Consider the following 18013-nt stretch of genomic DNA (forward strand, 5'->3'; position numbering starts at 1 on the left):
AAAGTAATCTGGCTGCGATGGGGACGGGTTGAGCGAATTGTAATGGAGTGTCTGAACTGCAGTCACAATTACAATCGTATTCTTTTTTTTCCGCAGCACAAAAGTTAGTGCATTTCAATGGGCCTCTGGCTTCGCGCTAAACAAAGAAGGAGATAGGTTTCTTTATTATTATTTCTTGCTATCTCTGCTGCAAAGTAATATTTACAACCTTGCTGCTGCTCGTCGAGTTGCAAATGTTCCTTGTTGCAAAGCTCCATTTGGGACAAGCGATGAGACAAGAAGTGGAAGAGCTTGGGCCCGCACTGCATCCACCACTCTGGCTCATCAAACGATTTATAGTTTTCAATTACATTTCATCCTTAGTTATTGTGCGGCGCTGGAGTGCTCGTGGAAACGTTAACAAAGGGTGGAGGCGAGGCAGGGTGGTGGTTTCTACATGTTTTTTTTCCCCCCACAAAACGGACCCTTGTAATTCTGTGTGAATTAAAAATGATTTGTTTACTTTGCTAAACTAGAACTTTTTAAAGCATTTCCGAAAGAGCGCTTTATGTGTATGGGTTTTTTTTTGCCATTATTGCTACGTTAAATTGTAGCCGGTGGCTGGTAAGTTATGGGGGAGGGGTGGAAATGCTCAAATGTATTCTCATAAAACGCATTTGTAAATCACTGGCATGGAAAGAAAGGCAGAGAAAGAGGGAATAAAAGACCATATTCGTCAACAAGATGAATGCGATGGCCCAAATCAGTCGACGACTCGGCTCTTTGAAAGAAGAAAAAAATAACTTTTAGTTTTTTTGAGTTGTTGTTGCTAGTCCGTGGATTTATTACGGAGCGCCGTGCGAGCGTCGCCACGATAACGGCGATGAGAAAAATCGCAGTCCGAGGGAAGAGACTCTCCTTGCAAATGTGAAAGATTTCTTCTGCTGGTTAGTTTGCCCCTGCTGGGCAGGTAAGACGACTTGCACGTAAATGTGAACACCCCACCCCCCACCCGCCCCTTTTTTGAGAGTTATAGAGCTAAGTTTTGGAACACAGTATAACATAACAACTGTTTAACAACAAAACTCCCTACGGTGTATTCCGCAGGACATGGATAGGTAAAAAGTGGGCATCGTCGTGGCTTTTGCAGTCAATGCCACCTCTTGTGCTTGCGTTGTCTGCAGCGCCTCGTGCACGGCTATTGATGTGGCTATGCTCATGGGGCCTTTGTTCCTGTTGAGTGAATACCAGCTTCGATGGGCATTTCAGTCCGGGGGATCTGATGCTCGTTTGTTTCACTCGTCTTTAAGGATGTTTATCAGGCATTGGCACAATCTTAACGCTGCTGTTTTTTTCCCGTATTCTAAGATCTAGATTATATAAGTGGTAAGCCTGCAATCAGTGTTCTCTGTTGACCTTCAAATCCAAGCGGGAAACATTTATCTCTTGAGCAGCATTATTCACGATGCAATGTGAAATGTATTGTGTGCATGCCACGCAGAGCCGGCCCAGCCACTAAGCGACCCTTGCAATTGCAAAGGGCCCCGTGGCCAGCAGAGGGCCCCCTAGAGTCACTGCTAGCTCGTGGGTGAAAAAAATCATACATCAAAGGGGCCTCCAACCAAATTTTGCTTAGGGCCCCCAAAGGTCTAGGGCCGGTTCTGATGCCACGTGGCATTTGAAGGCGCGTTTCTATGACAAGATGCTGGATACATTTCCATCGTGAGGATGACCATGGTGAACACGACTTTTGTGTTATTTACATTGTAATGATTACAAGGATGGTCACAGATACCGGTCATGCCCATGGTGACAAATGTGTTGTCGATTGTGTAATTGACGATGGCATTGTTATTTACACAGTTCATGATGATGCTGGTGTTGATGATAGCAATGGTGATGAGATAATTAATTACATTTTTAACATAATGAGTTTCCCAAAGTTTTCTTCCTATTCATCACAAAGGCCACTTTCATCTTCTTGGTTCTTTCGGTAAAGTCACGTAGAAGGGAAGTAATAAAAGAATAAAAATAAAACATAAAAAAACAATTCTACGCTGTCGCCTCGACAGACCTGGTTTTCACCTGAGGACGGCTGCTTGCGTTGTGGCCGAAACTTCGTGAGAATTGTTTTATTATGTTTTATTTTTATTATTTTATTACTTCCCTTCTACGTGACATTAACCGAAAGAACCAAGAAGATGAATCCCTGCAGTCACAAAAGCTTTAAATCGAAAAAGGCCACTTTCATAATGAGATGAGATGTTTTCATCTCCAACCCACTGCTGGATGAAGATTTCTCCAAGTCATTGCCGTCTCTCACAATCCCGGAATCTACCTAGCACCTACACATGGGCTGATTTCATCACTCCATCTCTCCCCAGCGGCCTTGCTCTCGGACCCATTGCTGCCACTCTGGCATTATTCTTGATCCCTGGAGCTGGAGTTCCCAGTGCAGAGGCAATAGTTACCTCCTCTCAGTCGAGATGGTCAGGGCACGTAAGTCGAACGGCGGACCATCGGCTTCTAAGCTCCTTCTTTACGGTGAACTCAAAGAGCAAGGCATGTTCTCGGTGGCCAAAAACTGCGCTACAAAGACGCCTCGAAAAGCTAACCCAAGAGAGCTAAATATCAATGTGGGACTCCCGGGAGGAAATGTCAGAGCCAACGGTAAAGCAGCGCAAGAAGTGGCTGATGTGGCCGACTCGGTCAAGTGGGTTGAAGAAAAAAGGGGAGAAAAAACTTAACCCGTAAAAACAAAGTTTTTCACTATAATTCATTTATATGCGTGGCATCGGTTTTATTTTATTATTCATTTCTGTTTTTCTTGAGTAAGAGTTTCATATTTATCACATTGGTATTTAAAATTAAATATGAAAAAAAAAGTTCCTAAAAAGTGGATCATTTTGGGAAAAAAATTTTCACTAAAATAAATTGTCACGCACAACGAGTCTGTGTGCAAAATGTCAGCTCGATTGGATCACGGGAAGTGGGTTAAAAAACGACCGAAAGATTTGCACGGTCGTAAGCGCGCAAGCAAGCAAGTGAACTTAATATAAAGGATTTAAAAAGAACAACAACAATCTATCAACATCAACACCGGAAGCAGCAGCAACAACACGAATCCCATCTAGCAGACGAGCAGCAACTCTCGCCCACGGTGCGGCCGATGCTTCCAGGCCAAGGGGCTGGTGCCCCTCACCCCACCGGCGCGCAGGGAAATTGCTGCGGCGAGCTGTCCTCCGCAGTCACCGTCGTTCGTGAAGGACAGCCGAAGAATGGAAGAATATTCTTGATCGCCGGTCGTCATCCCTTCCAACGATGTGGCCTGTTCGAGGCCGCGAGCTCTGCCCGACAGCCTTAATTTACATCGAATTCATGCACAGGATCACCTTATCTATGCACGTGAATTGAGTCGCCCTGCTCGGGCAGATTAGAATGACGCTGTAATTGGGGGGGATGGAGACACGATAAGATTGGACACATTCTGGGTGGTTTGCTTATCGATGGCCAGGAGATGGCAGCACAACAAATTCATTCTTGAATCCATCTGTTCAGACCTATGAGTACTATCCTATTGCATGCACAGGTTTTCTCTCCACAAGCACACAAAGCCGCGCGCTATGCTGAACCACGTGCAGCATTTTGGTCGCGTGCCTCGCGGAACAATCTATTCGTAAAATGCTTTCGAAAAATATAGCAATGTGACAATCACCGTTTGGAGTTTTTTTATTGGGGGCTCGAGCCAATAATGTCAATTGGCAGGGGAAAAGGTGTCAACGCTTCTCAAAAAAAAGAAAAACATCGTCACGTCCGTCAATATCGACGGACGGACAACCGCTTATTAATCCGGGGCAATGCAAACCCACTTAGAGAACGGCATTGATCGCAGGTAATTGTGAGGCTATGCTACATCGAGACCGTATATGAGCTGGCTGGCAGTCACAACACGCTTTATTCTGGAGGCTCTGACAAAAAAAAACATTTTGCTCATGTACATATGTCTACAATCCATTTTGTCAGTCTAGTGCTGAATGAATCAGAATCTGTATTTATCCTGAAGAAATCCGATGAGCTATGAAGCTCTTTCACAGATGTCGAAATAATTTCAACATACATACAGTTAAATTTCGATTGAAAGCTTTCGTAACTGCAGGGATTCATAGTCTTGGTTTATTTCGGTAAAGTCACGTAGAAGGGAAATAATAAAATAATACAAATGTAAAAAAAATGTTTTATTTTATTATTTCCCTTCGACGTGACTTTACCGAAAGAACCAAGAATATACATACAGTTAGTTACAACAACAAGCAAGTAAGGACCTCCACGTGCCTTGCAGGGCCGTGAGCGATATTCGACCAAACCTCACCACCCTGTCCGTGTGGGTTAGTGTAGGTGGGAGGTGGTGGGGGAGCTGCAGAACAGCAATGGATTTTGCCGTGCTGCCCTGGACAATGCTCCAGGCATTGTGGGCTGAGGATGGCATTGTGGGCTATGCTACCCTCGGTTGGCAGTGATCCGTTCAAAAACACTGTCCAGGCTAAAACTGCTTAACCTTCAGAAAGGTTATATTTAGTCGCAGGCATCTTGATCGTACAAAACCTTCATTAGAACTGGAAGATGAAGGAGAAAAACCTCCGCTTGTGGATGTTTTTATTTCTTTATTTTATTTTACAAGTGGTGACCGAGAATGAAAAATAATTCCACAGATAAAAGGATTTGTGGAGAATAATCCCGCTCAGAGGGAATCGATTTTATATATCACTGCTTGTCTGTCAGCCACAAACAACATCCTCAAAAAACTTAAAACTAAACAAGAGGGTTAACCTTGCAAACTGTAATTGTTTGTCTGAAGGTTATCATCGCAATAGCTAGCCAGATTTGGGGGTGGATGTTTGTGCGTGGTGCGTGTGTGGATATTTTATGTGTGTGTGAAGTCCTGGGCCTCCCCTAGGTCGACTCAGCCTCAAATAAGTACATAGTGTGGTGTATAAACATCACCGCTGGGGAGACAAATGCGATCGGGGGTGGTTTCAGCCACCCACCCCCTCGTGTACCGTGCCGGCCTTCATAGGTGCTCGCAAACAGCACTTGCCCCAAAGTCTGTTGAGAATATATGGGGGGGGGGGTCTTTGTCTCTTGTTTTAGTAGTGGACCAACTGTGGCACAGTAAAAAGCCCAGGTGGTTAACCTGCCATTCATCTGAGTATCTCCGTCAACCCATAACACGTGGGTCTCCACCGTGGTCTTCTACTCGTGATCCTTCGACATTTCACGTGACCTCAAGTGCAACCTCGTTTGGCACACGTGCCATAATTTAGTGGTGAACAGTCGCCGATGGCATGAATTATAGGAAGTGGTGGTCCAGCAATTAGTGCATTGCGCTATGAATCCAGTAAAAAAAAGAAAAATTACAAGTCCTGGCTAGCACCTCTTGCGCAGTGCCGACCTTAAAAGGCGCTCGCTCACCGCACTTGCCCCAAGTCTGATTAAAAGGCTGCATGCGTGATTGTTGCCCTTTGTCTCATGTGTGTGCCCGCCTGTCCTCGTGTGTGCGCGCGTGTGCACGTGCACAGCTGATTGGCAGGCCAATGATGCCAGCTTACTGGGCACTGGGATTCCAGCTGAGCCGCTGGGGCTACACCAGCCTGCAGGACGTGCAGGAAACCGTGGAGCGGAACAGAGCCACCGGGATGCCATACGTACGAGATGCCTGCTCGGTCGCCCGCTCAGCCGATGCGCGGAGCACATATGCGCCTACGGTCACGCACCGTGCACGCGCGCACACACACGCTCGTACGCACTCTCTCTCTGACACGTGCACGCGGAATGCCGTGCGTACGAGATGCCTGCAAACGCCGCGGAAATACGCGTGCGTGCATTCACCCACCCAACCACGCGGCAGCACCGGCAGTCCGCGCTCTCCACACTCCAGATTGCATTTGCATGAGATGAACGTCATAATTTCCGCTGCGCAAGCATAGCCGCACGCCCACTCAGGCACATATTCCCCCCCCCCCCCCCCTCTGAGATTCGTTGAGATTATGAGCAGTTATTAGCATGGACGCTACTCAGAATTCCCCTTGCAGCTCGTGCAGTGCCTTTCTTGCTTAAAATTAAACACTTTCACGCATTGTGGCTTCGCTTAATCCTCTGCGCAGAGCGCCAACAAGCAAGAACGCCTAACCATCCAGCGGGATGTTTTGGGGAAAGTGGGACCTTTTTTGGCACCTGCCTCTGGCACGCATTTCCTGAAAAGCATTTTTTGGCAACGGGGAATGAGATGGCGCGGTGGACATACTTTTAAATCTGAGGATGACAACGCTAGCTGGCATTGCAACTGCAAGGCATTGTGAGCAGACTGGTCACTGCGAGGCCTGACATTGGCGAATGTCTCAGGCAAACAGCCGTGCAATTTCCCAGCTGTCCTATTAGAGTGTACATAATTTAGAGCCAATTTTTTTTTTATCTACACCTTGAATGTATGGATTATCAGCATAAATATTTTATTTCGATACTATAAACACATATGGAATGACATGTTAAAAAAAATCATCCTGGCAACAAAAATCACCAGACAGCTGGGTTTTATATATATATCGCAATCCTAGAATTACGATGCATTTTTCTTTTGCCCATTTCCTATGGTAAAAGGTGTGTTTTGTTTGAATGTGTTTTGGCTAGATAACAAGCAAATAAATTGATCATTAAATTAAAAAAAATTAAGTTTCTGATTGACATATATATCGTGCTATCTTTTATGAGCAACTTAATTGGATCCCTGCAGTCACATCGGGAAGTGGATTTACCCACCACACGTGACCTGCCGATCAACTGTTATACATTTACTACATATCTGCTACATCGCCACGATTGAATGTTTTTTGATTGCCACAGTGGCAAGATGTTAACTGCCTGGCCTGAGCTGCAGGAGTTCGTGAGTTCAATCCCAAGAAACACGTGTTTAGAGTATTTGGCCACCTCGTTGAGATATCATTCGTGGCCAGGTCGCTTCTGTGTGGGCATTACCTATGAATTTCTATGCCACCTAATGTCCCAGCTGCTTTGACTGCCGTCCCACACCCTCGCAGGATGTGCAGTACACAGACATCGACTCGATGGAGGACCGCAAGGACTTTACGTATGACATGAACAAGTGGGCCGACCTTCCCGCATTTGTGAAGGACTTACACGACCACAACCAGCGCTACGTCATCATCCTGGTGAGAGCATTTGGCATGGGCAGGACAGCGTTCGGTCCCGTGGTGGCGAGATGTTAACTCTCTCGCCTGGTATGCAGGACGTCGTGGGTTAGATCCCCACCCTAACGCCCGGCTGTTGTATTTGGAGTGTGCGTGTCTTTCTCCTCGTGGTCCCTTTGGATTTTTCTCCGAGACCTCCGTTTTTTCCACTCCACATTTAAAATGAACATCACGCGTTTGGAGTATTTGGCTGATAGAAATTTCCACGTGATCAGACGACTTCGTTGAGCTATCATTTGTGGGCATTTTGCTTCAGATAAAAAGAACTCTACAGCTCAGTGGGCCTTACCTGGTAAAATAAATAAAAAATTGTTCAATCCTGACTTGAAGCTTTCGTGACTGCAGGAATCCATACTCTTTGGTTCTTTCGCTAAAGTCACGTAGGTATAAAATAAAATAAATCACGACGTTTCGGGCGCAACACAAGCGTCCGTCATCAGGTGGGAAAGCATTATCTGCTGCTGAGGCAGACTGTTTTAAAAGGTTTGAAATGGGTGTAGCGCAAGGGTCATAAAGAAGTGGGCGGGCGCTAGTGATGTTAACGTGAGAAATTGGCATAAATATAATTGTGTCGTGAACCCACCACCACCCGACACGGCCAATGAGTCAGGTTTGTCACTTAAATATAACGTCCCAATTCGTTATGAGTGTGTTACTCTTCTTGGTTCTTTCGGTAAAGTCATGTAGAAGGGAAGTAATACAATAATAAAAATAAAACATAATAAAATTAATTTTATTATGTTTTATTTTTATTATTTATAATAAAATTAATTTTATTATGTTTTATTTTTATTATTTTATGCTTCCCTTCTACGTGACTTTACCGAAAGAACCAAGAAGATGAATCCCTGCAGTCACAAAAGCTTTAAATCGAGAGTGTGTTACTAATACAGCACACCGGTGTGTTGGAGAGTAAACTCACAATTTGTAAATGTTGTGGGCTTAGTCTCCCAACACACCGGCGTGCTGTACTGACGAATTGGCATGTTTTGTTCACGTCACAAACCTCACTAATTGGCTGTGTCGGGTGGTGGCGGTTTTACGACAATTAGTTACTTTCTTCAGCACACCGGTGTGTTGGCGAGTAAACTCACAACATTTACAATTTGAGTGCGATTACAACAAGCAGCTTCATCAGGCGATTTGCCAGAATTGTGAAGAAGTCTTCCTGTTTCAGTCTTAAACAAACTTATAATGGTGATGTCATCACTCTGAGCCAATCAGAGGCGGGTTAATGTAATAATATAAATGACAATGGATTATATCTAACCAGAAAAAAAACCTTTATTTTGGATAATATTGGTCGCGAAAGCCTACGTGTGAATCTGTCCAACCGGCAGTGTAAATGGGATCACCACAGTTAGTCGATCAGCAGGTTACGTGCTGGTACGGTCAAGTGTGAGTTTTCTCAAACTAGATTTGAAGTTTTCGTGACTACAGGGATCCATACTCCTTGGTTCTTTCGGAAAAGTCACGTAGGTATAAAAATAAAATGAAATAAATCACGACGTTTCGGGCGCAACACAAGCGTCCGTCATCAGGTGGGACAACCACAGCAAGAAACAATTGTTGAAGTGTGCAAAAGAGCTGCTGTAACAAGAGGCTATATAGGCAAGATAAGAGGGGGGGAGGAGCCAGGGAGTGTTGCATGCTAAGACACCTGCACTACAAAATGCCGGAGTAGGGAGGGGAAGTGAGCGGGGCTGGGAGTGGGAAGATGAAGAAACTCTCAAACTGCCACCAACTCTCGGGGTTCAGCGACACCACCAGTCCACGTAACACCTTCCTGCGGAGGGAGCTGGTAGGAACGTTGGGTTGCTCGGTCAATGGCCAGGGTCAACGGCGGCGTGGTGTATTCCGCAAATATGGCCGACTGTGAGGGCGGGTACAAGCCGGCGTGAGTAGGTTAAACGTTGAGTTTTATAAGGGCACCACGGGGTGACCAGCCCCTTCCCACCTAGCCCCACCCCTCCCACCCCCACCCAGCCCCACCCAGCCCTCCCCACCTTCCCCACTCAGCCCCTCCCCACCCTCCCCTCTCCACCCAGCCCCACCCCTCACATTTTTGGATGCATCGAAGGACAGACGGACACAATAACCTCCTGTGGGCTGGTGTAACCAGGAGGTTCCTACCAGTAATATCTACACTCTGGATGATTATTCACACAATCGTCCCCGACGCGCTCCCAACGTCGTCATTTAGAACACCATTCCAGCAGCAGTTATTTTAGAGTATTAGTACTTCTGATACATTTACGATCATTGCACGATCAATTTTTTTTATTTTCAGTTGAATGTCAATACCACAATATTGCTTTTGACACTGATGTAACATTCGAATGTAAATCAATTAAAGGGGAAATTATTGGCAAGCTTATAAATACATATAAAATAACAAAATATTGCATTCATTTTCGCAAGACATGCTTCCGTGACATTGGTTAAATCCTTCTGAAAAGAGGATTACATTTAAAAGTAGAACGAAACTCCGGACATGCTTAAATACATTTCTCTCCAGAGGAAATAGTAATTTGCTACATCAAAAGCAGCTTCGGCTTGGTGTTCTTTTGTACAAGTTCTTTTCCCACTGAGGGGTTTTATCGGCTCGCAACAGATTGGGAGGTAATTTTGCAGCCTCCAAGCAGAAAACTGCACCAGCGGCATTCACCGCTTACAGCAGGAGGAACGCAGTCTCTGTGGGTGGGTGGCCGTGGGTGTTCGGACACGCGCACAACACCTTGGCTAAGAGGCGCTCACAACACTTTGGGGGGGTGAGGGGGGTGGAAACACCACGGGTATTTTGGAGTTCTGCGGTCGCCTCCACGGGATGTGAATGCAGATGTATTGCTAATGATGGAACCTTTGAACACACAGTGGCGCACAGACAGTAAGTCACCAGTTGTGAGTCAGTGGACAGCATTTGAGTAGAGTTAATATAATGAGAGTGCAGTTCATATAATGAAAGTGCAGTTGAACCCCAGTTATCTGTGATGATGTGGCGGTGAGTGATCTTCCCAATAACCACCAGGAACTATTCGCGAGTAGGGCACACGCAACTTCCAAAGCACGGATGCACCCCAGGTTAAGCACGTGCGACAACATCTGACGCTCTGTGATGCTGGTAGCTTGTGCCTGTGCCTTTCATCTCTGTCGTTGAGCTATTATTGTCATTATTATGACGCGGCTTTCACCAAGAAAGCCTCGCTGAGTCTCAAGTATGTTTTTTTTTTCTGGAGGATCCTGCCATGTTTATGCAGTATGGGACAACGTTCATCTGTGTAATCCTAAAGACTAGTTTACAGGTGATACTTCCACATTGGGATATTTGACCACGACAATTTACGTGACGTTTGTTCGTGTTATTTTTACTATGGAAGGTAAACCGGAGAACCTGGCGGAAACCCGTGCAAAACATAAGCACCATCTTCTGGCCATGCATTCAGAGTGTCTCAACGAAGATAAGCCTGTGTTTGGTCCCGGTCCGAATCGTAAATAGCAACTTTTTCCATATTCTTGGGTTTTTTCGGTAAAGTCACGTAGGTAAAAATAAATAAATTAAAATTAATACAAGTAAAATAAAATACAAATAAAATTAAATAAAAATTAAAATCACGACGTTTCGGAGGCAACACAAGCTTCCGTCTTCAGGTGGAACCGTCACAGCACGCTTGCAGTATTTTTATTTTATTTTACTTTTATCAATTTTAATTAAAAAAATTTACCTACGTGACTTTACCGAAAAAACACAAAAATATGAATCCTTGCAGTCACGAAAGCTTCAAATCTAGAACTTTTTCCATCTTTTTTTCCTCACCTTGGGCAAGCGTTCCCCACTTTCAGAGGCGGCTCGCAGCGCTACTGCCGTCGTGTTTTCTCCGCGGCGTCTTTAAGTGTTTACTCCGGTGACAGATTGTCGTACAACATGTGGCGCTGTTGGTTGAGAGATTGTAATCCCAGTTCTGAATGAAATACCGGCTCACGTTGACGTAGTACTTAAGGGCACATCAGAGTTCATTCATTTATCATCTTTATCATGATCACTATAACCCATCCTCATCATTATCATCGTCATCGTCGGCAATTCATTTCCATCTTTACAACAACTGTAACTCACAAAAAAAATCGTGTTTATCACATTCGTACCTCCTGCTATAGTTTGTCATTTTAATCGTGAATGCTTCATACTGTCATAGCCATACATTGCTCTGGAGTCAGGAAAATGTTCATGAACATGACCAGTACACCCAATTATTGTCGTCATCATCATCATCATCGTCTTCATCATCACCATCATCATCACAACCTATCATCATTATCATCCTCTGGTGTGGGTAAAATCATCGCTATCTGGGGAAGTTTCAACACTTGGTGGGTGGAAGTCAACCCCATGGTTGCTGTATTAAGAGCAGCTATTACTCATCAGAGCAATATGGCATTTCCACCAATGGTTCAAAACCATAATTGCAATTACAGTGCAATACAATTGGATTTATAGAGCGTGACAATGTAATTACATATTCAAAACACTTTACAAATAGGAACCCATGCACATAAAAAGGTAATTTGATGGGAATTTGAAACTCTAACCGAGGTTATAACCGTTAATGCATTAAACTCTGTCTGTCTGTGCATCCGTTTGTCTGTGAGGAAGGGGTCACGTAAAGATATTCGAGTTCAAATAAAACGTGTACTCGAAAATCGTGCTCCAAAAATCGAGACTTACCCTATCTTTTGGACTATTTAGTAAAACTGAATCATAATCTTTATTTCGAGAAATCCGATGAGTTACGAAGCTCTGTTTTTACAGATGTCAAGTAGGGGCACGGGTCATAAAGTTACAACGATACGTTCAACCTCGCGTCTTCCTCGGCCCTGAATCGAACTTAGGCTGTCAGATGCGTCGCACAGCGCGCAAACTACTGCGACACCTCTCCCTCCCCACTCATGTGCTAGAACAAAAAATAAAAAGTCACACGTACAAGGGATACACAGAGACACCAGATATCCTCTACATGTAGCCATGCAGGACAATTGCAGTGCAATGGTTCGTGAATGATCAATTATGCCTTTAAGCGCATTCCTATGTATATGAATAAGATGCAGTCCTTTGACAACCTACTGGTGGATGAAGGCCTCTCAATGCCGTGTCAGTCACGGCAGTTGTTTGACCATATTTCACCACAACGTCTTGTACATAGATAATCCCCGCACCTTCGATTAGCACGGTTGGCTACGTACGGTGCGAAATAAGATCGACAAACATGATCACACACATAGAATAAATGCATTTGTTTTGTCTATATACATATACTCACATATATATATGCTGACCCATGCATAGGACACATGTTTTGTGTCATATATGTTGACATGTATATGTAGAACACACGTGTGTTGACTACATAAATACATGCAGGCACACTCATATGTAGGACACGTATAGGGCTCTAGATTAAAAACCGAGAACCGGTTAAAAATCACACTTCTACAACCATTAATGTATGTAAATACATTATCATGCCCAAAATTTGTGCATCTAATTGTGAATCTAAAAATCCATTTACAATACCCATGTAATATGCAAATAAACATAATTCACCTTTAGGCTAATGAAATGATTAAGGGCGATAAAAACAGACTCGAACATATGAGACGAATCGGGGAAAGGAGAGTCAAAATTTTGAAAACAAAACAATTAATTTTTGCATTAAATCAGCCCCACATGATGGTAAATTGTCAAATCGTAGGCATTGACGAGGTATTTACTGTATACTCCCGTGTACAAAATGAAGACAGGGAGTTGAAGTCGACGATGCTGGCGGTCTACTTACCGTCCTTTGCATGCCCCCAATCTTTCTGCATCCTAAATCATGAACTCAGAGGGCACTTGGCCAATTTCAGGAAACCAGACCCCACCATCAGCTTGCTGCCCCTTATTCGATTTGCAGCAGCTCTACCGTGAGATGGCTTCTCTGGATGTGTGAAAGCTGAACGTTCCTGCGATAAGACGTTTGCAAGGTCCCCGATGGACAAATGTACCTACCCGAGACTTTGGTGTGTCCCCGTGGAAATATGCCAAATCTTCATCTCCCTTCACCTTTTCGTGTTGTGCGGGAGTGGGGGGGGGGATTGGGGCGAAGCAAACCGATGAAGTTAAGAAATTGGTTTGTACCACCGCCGGGTTTTTGCTGCCAAGCTGCTGGGTTTAGCAAGCGTGTTGGCACTTGTGACCCCAATCTGCGTTGGCCTGTGTACTTCGCCTCACGTTTCTCAGTTGCGCACACGGACACGCTCGTGCAGGTTTATTGGTTTGATTTTCATTCGGTGGGAAACGTAAAGAGTGGAGCAGCAACTGCTGGGCAATTGCCTGGCTGGAAATTAATGAATGTTACCCGCCGAATGCTTCTGATGAGACCAGAGGCCTTCGCTGAAAAATCACTCACCTCCTTGGCTGAACCGAGTCGACCAAATTCACGTCCGGCCTGTGTTTGTCTAATAATTAGAAATGCGAGCCAGTCATCAAAACAAGTATAACCCGTAAAAACAAAGTTTTTCACTATAAATCCTTTATATGCGTGGCATCGGCTAGAGTCCTCTCGTCCTCTGGCTTGAGATGGCTGCCACCTATGGGTCAGATGATTGCATTGCACCATTAAGCAATTGGTAATTAAATATATTATTTTTTTCCTAAAAAGTGGAAAATTACGGAAAATTTTTTCACGAAAATTAATTGTCACGCACAACGAGTCTGTATGGAAAATGTCAGCTCGATTGCATCACGGGAAGTGGGTTAAAAAACGACCGAAAGATTTGCACGGTCCTAAGCAAGCAAGCAAGCAAGTGAACTTAATATAAAGGATTTAAAAAGGAAGACAGGTGAACGCTGGCCTGGAAAGTTACAGTGTATTTTTATTTTTTTCGTGATGGGTGCATTTAAGCACGAATTCACATTCACTCGCACTCCTCCCGATGATTAATTTCAGCAGCAACAGTGCGCAGCACTGTTCCTGGAACTACTTTGGCACGCCACATCGTCTCACTTCATATCGTCCATGTGGTGTATGTGTTGGTGAATAGTGCTTAGGCTTACTCGATGTCTTGAATAACAGCGCTTGCATTTAACGTTCTCATCCCTCAGCTAAGCTATCTTAACGTGCTATGAAGGGCTGTTGCCCGAAACGTCGCCTCTTCCGTTTTTCGGTTTTCAGGCCACAGTGTTATCGATGAATGTTTGACATGTCGGCTTTCGCGACCAATATTCACAATAAAGGTTAGATTTTGATCGCGTCAATAAAAATGCGTCGTGAACCCACCACCAACCGACACAGCCAACCGGTAAGGTTTTATCACGTAAACAAAACGTCACCAATTAGTTACTACTTCGAGCCCACCAGTGTGTGGGAGAATAAATCCACGATATTTACAATTTAAGTACCGTGACGTTTCGCTGGCAATTACATCTGGCATCACCGGGCGCTTTTGCCAGAATTGCGAAGAGATCTACCCGCTACCGGTCATTGACGGATGCTTTTTTCTTATTCTCCTTGTCATTCTTTGCGTGGCTGATGTTGACGTAAAGACGATGACCATTATTTTGCACTGAAGTGCTCCAAACAGAGTGTACCGCTGCGATTATACCTCCGTCGTTGTCTTCAACAAAGGGGCGCACCAATGTCTGTGACGTTAAATAATGTCACACATGTGACCTCACGTCACCCAAGAGCGTTCCGGAAAACATAAGAGTCTGAAATTAAGCCCTGTGAACTCATCTCACCGATGTACCGGGAAGTGCATAAGCAACAGCTTCGGTGTACACAGTAAATCAGGCTGCCAATCATCTCAAACTTCAAACGCACAAACGTGGCAGTACAATTATTGAGAAATGATGCCGTTAGCAAGCATAATTGGCGAGTAGTATTTTTACCTTAATTCCAGTGATCGTGTCGCCTGTTAATCAAATTGGGTACTGCGTGGCAATTGGCTAAACCTAACCATTTACTAATTTTACAATGCTAATTTTGAATCTGCCTCTATATGCCCTCTTCACGACCCTGGTATGTTCATTGCTGTGCAAAGAGCACACTAGCTGCCTATGCTACTTGGGAAATTACTGCCTTGTACAACACAGATGAAAATATAACTTTTAAACCTGAATAAGATTGTTTACAAAAATATAGATATATAATGTATTTATGGAGAAAATCCTCACTGAGTCTCAAGTCTATTTTTAAAGAGAACCGTGCTTTGGGAGGATGTTTGCCCAGTTTATTTTTGTATGTAGTGAGCAAAACAACTGGCGTAGACGGGGAAAGTGAAGTTACCTGTGACTGCAAGGCATTTGGCACGCAAATGTTCACACAGCTTGGTAAGAGAGACATTTAGTTGACTGCCAAATCCAGGCCACCTTACAATCCCGCTGGTTGGTGGGGGGGGGGTGTATCACAACATAGCCTGACCTTTGCAGGACCCTGTGTTCACAGCGTAACACTGCAGGCGTGCGCAACCATGCAGTGAGGGCGTAGAGGCAGGGCCAGATTAGGTTTGATGGGGGGGGGGGGGGCACGATGCTGTTATATGTTTCGGTTGGGGACCTTTACCACTGCCAATACTCAATGCCAACCACTCGATTATGATTTTCCTTGGTTATTTCAGTACTAGATATTAAGTAGAATATATAAACACTAAATCCGTATTATAATGAAAAAAATATATTATTATTGTGGAAAGTAAAAAAGCGATGCTTTTGGCTTTCATTATACTTATCAAATGACACTCAAGGATACATCTTAGTGCTGCATAATTGCAGTTCAACCATTATGAAGCAATCTATATTTGAAGCTTTTGTGAATGCAGGAATCCATACTTTTTGGTTCTTTCGGTAAAGTCACGTAGGTAGAAAATAAAATAATATTCTATGAAGCACTTTCAATTTTTTTTGGGGTCCCCTTTAAGTCTAAGCTCCCACGCTAGGGACACAAAAGGTCCTGCTTTCACCCAGTCCCTGCATAGGGGTGGGGTTGATTGTTAGGAGAATAGAACTGCGATGTTTAAACCCATCATCTTCATAAGCGAAAGCCATGAATGGATGAGCACAGGAGCAATGGATGAGCATCATGAGCAGGGGACGTCACGGGATTTTGGAGTCGTGGGTTATGGGGGTGCATATCGTCCGTCGTTTCATTTCACGCTTTATGAGCCACAGAGTGCAGAGTAGCCTCGCATCGGTTTGTCGGGTTTTGTGGGAGATGACGCTATCCTCGGCCCGAAAACTGGGCGTGAAATCAATTCCAAGTTTATTTCTTCGGGATTCCGATCACTAGCCGTGGAAATCGGTGTCAGTGCACTCGCTCTCTCTCTCTCTTGTGTCTGTTTGCATGAACTTGCTAACGATCTGCCGCGACTCGCCGATTGCTTTCATCAATTGATCTCGTCAAGTGAAAGCCCCATTTACAATGATTATATCACTCTTCAAGAGGAGACCTACTAAACTGGCGGATTTGATCGATGTACTTTATTTACACAGGCGAATATTCAGCAATGATATGATTGAGACATCCACCCAAGTGACAGTACATGTTTTATTTTTATTATTTTATTATTTCCCTTCTATGTGCCTTTACCGAAAGAACCAAGATTACGACGACACATAGCTGGTATTATTATTATCGTTTCTTTAATAATAACCAGAACCTTCCCCAAGTCTCCTCTGGATTCACTCAACCTAATGTGGTGTGTAAAGATGGCGAGGTGTGATGCTGGCCATGATGTGTGTCATACCAGCCTTGACGTCGACCTGCCATGACTGATGAATGTGACAGATCCCTTCAATCTTTTGCAATTTTCATTGTCTCTCATGCAACTGAGTCCCATCCAACTGATCAGATTGTCACAGCAGCTGATCCATTTCATTCCTCTTCTCCTCTCTCCTTTCACGTTCTCTTACATCCTTGTCATTTCTCCGACTGTGACCCTCTTCGTGGATGTCACGCATACGCCACTTTCCTCCGCAGTAATCCTTGCTTGTAGAACATTCCCCGTATTCTCATTTCAATATAGATTGAAAACTCGTTTCTTTACAACTGCTTTTTTGTGTTGAGTTTGCCGTCCTTCTCCCGCACCTCCGATTAGCGCGGTTGGCTATGTACGATGCGAAAGAAGTTCAACATACATACGCTACATACATCACACCAGCGTATTCTTTCAACTTTTCTGTAACACGTGTTCGTTTAAAGAACGTGTCTTTTGTCCTCTATGAGGCTATCCGTTCGTGTGTTTCACTGAAGAAAAAAAAACAACAACCCATGGGCCCTCCTTATTTAAAAGAGCCTTGGAGACTCGGTAAAATGCTGTCCCACGGTAAAGCAAGCGCAACAATAAGACAAGGTCGCCGTCTCGCTGCTAACAATCTCTCGCCCTCTTTAACTTTCACCCAGGATCCAGCAATCGGCACCTCCCGCCGGCGAAACGGCAGCGAGTACATTCCGTACGTGACGGGCACGCAGCGCGGCGCCTGGGTCAACGAGTCCGATGGCAGCACACCCCTGGTGGGGGAGGTGAGCGAGCCGAGCGTGGCTGGGACGCAGCGACTTCGCGCACACGCGGGCACGCACGCGCGTGCCTCCCTTATGCGCAACGCACGTGCGAGTCGGGCACCGGCGCAGAGATAGCTGGCCCCGATCATCTCCGGACTCCGCGCCAACAGAGCGAGTCGGAATGCAATCGGGGAAAAAGGGGACGGAGTGTGAGAAAAAAAACGCCACGGGTCTCCTTGA

The 18013-nt window shown here is 44.7% G+C and overlaps 1 protein-coding gene across 2 annotated transcripts in view; it reads left to right on the forward strand.

Annotated features, from left to right (window-relative positions):
* LOC133357558 (sucrase-isomaltase, intestinal-like) overlaps positions 1-18013 on the forward strand; it is a 341356-nt gene that overhangs the window by 165759 nt on the left and 157584 nt on the right. For both annotated transcript variants that reach the window (XM_061575541.1, XM_061575542.1), the window contains exons 10-12: positions 5556-5681; positions 7071-7202; positions 17675-17794. In XM_061575541.1, the coding sequence (XP_061431525.1) occupies positions 5556-5681; positions 7071-7202; positions 17675-17794 (378 nt within the window). The remainder of the gene's footprint in view (positions 1-5555; positions 5682-7070; positions 7203-17674; positions 17795-18013) is intronic.

Source organism: Lethenteron reissneri, chromosome 58, assembly GCF_015708825.2.
Source record: "Lethenteron reissneri isolate LAM-NWPU_2019-01 chromosome 58, ASM1570882v1, whole genome shotgun sequence".
Taxonomy (NCBI): domain Eukaryota; kingdom Metazoa; phylum Chordata; class Hyperoartia; order Petromyzontiformes; family Petromyzontidae; genus Lethenteron; species Lethenteron reissneri.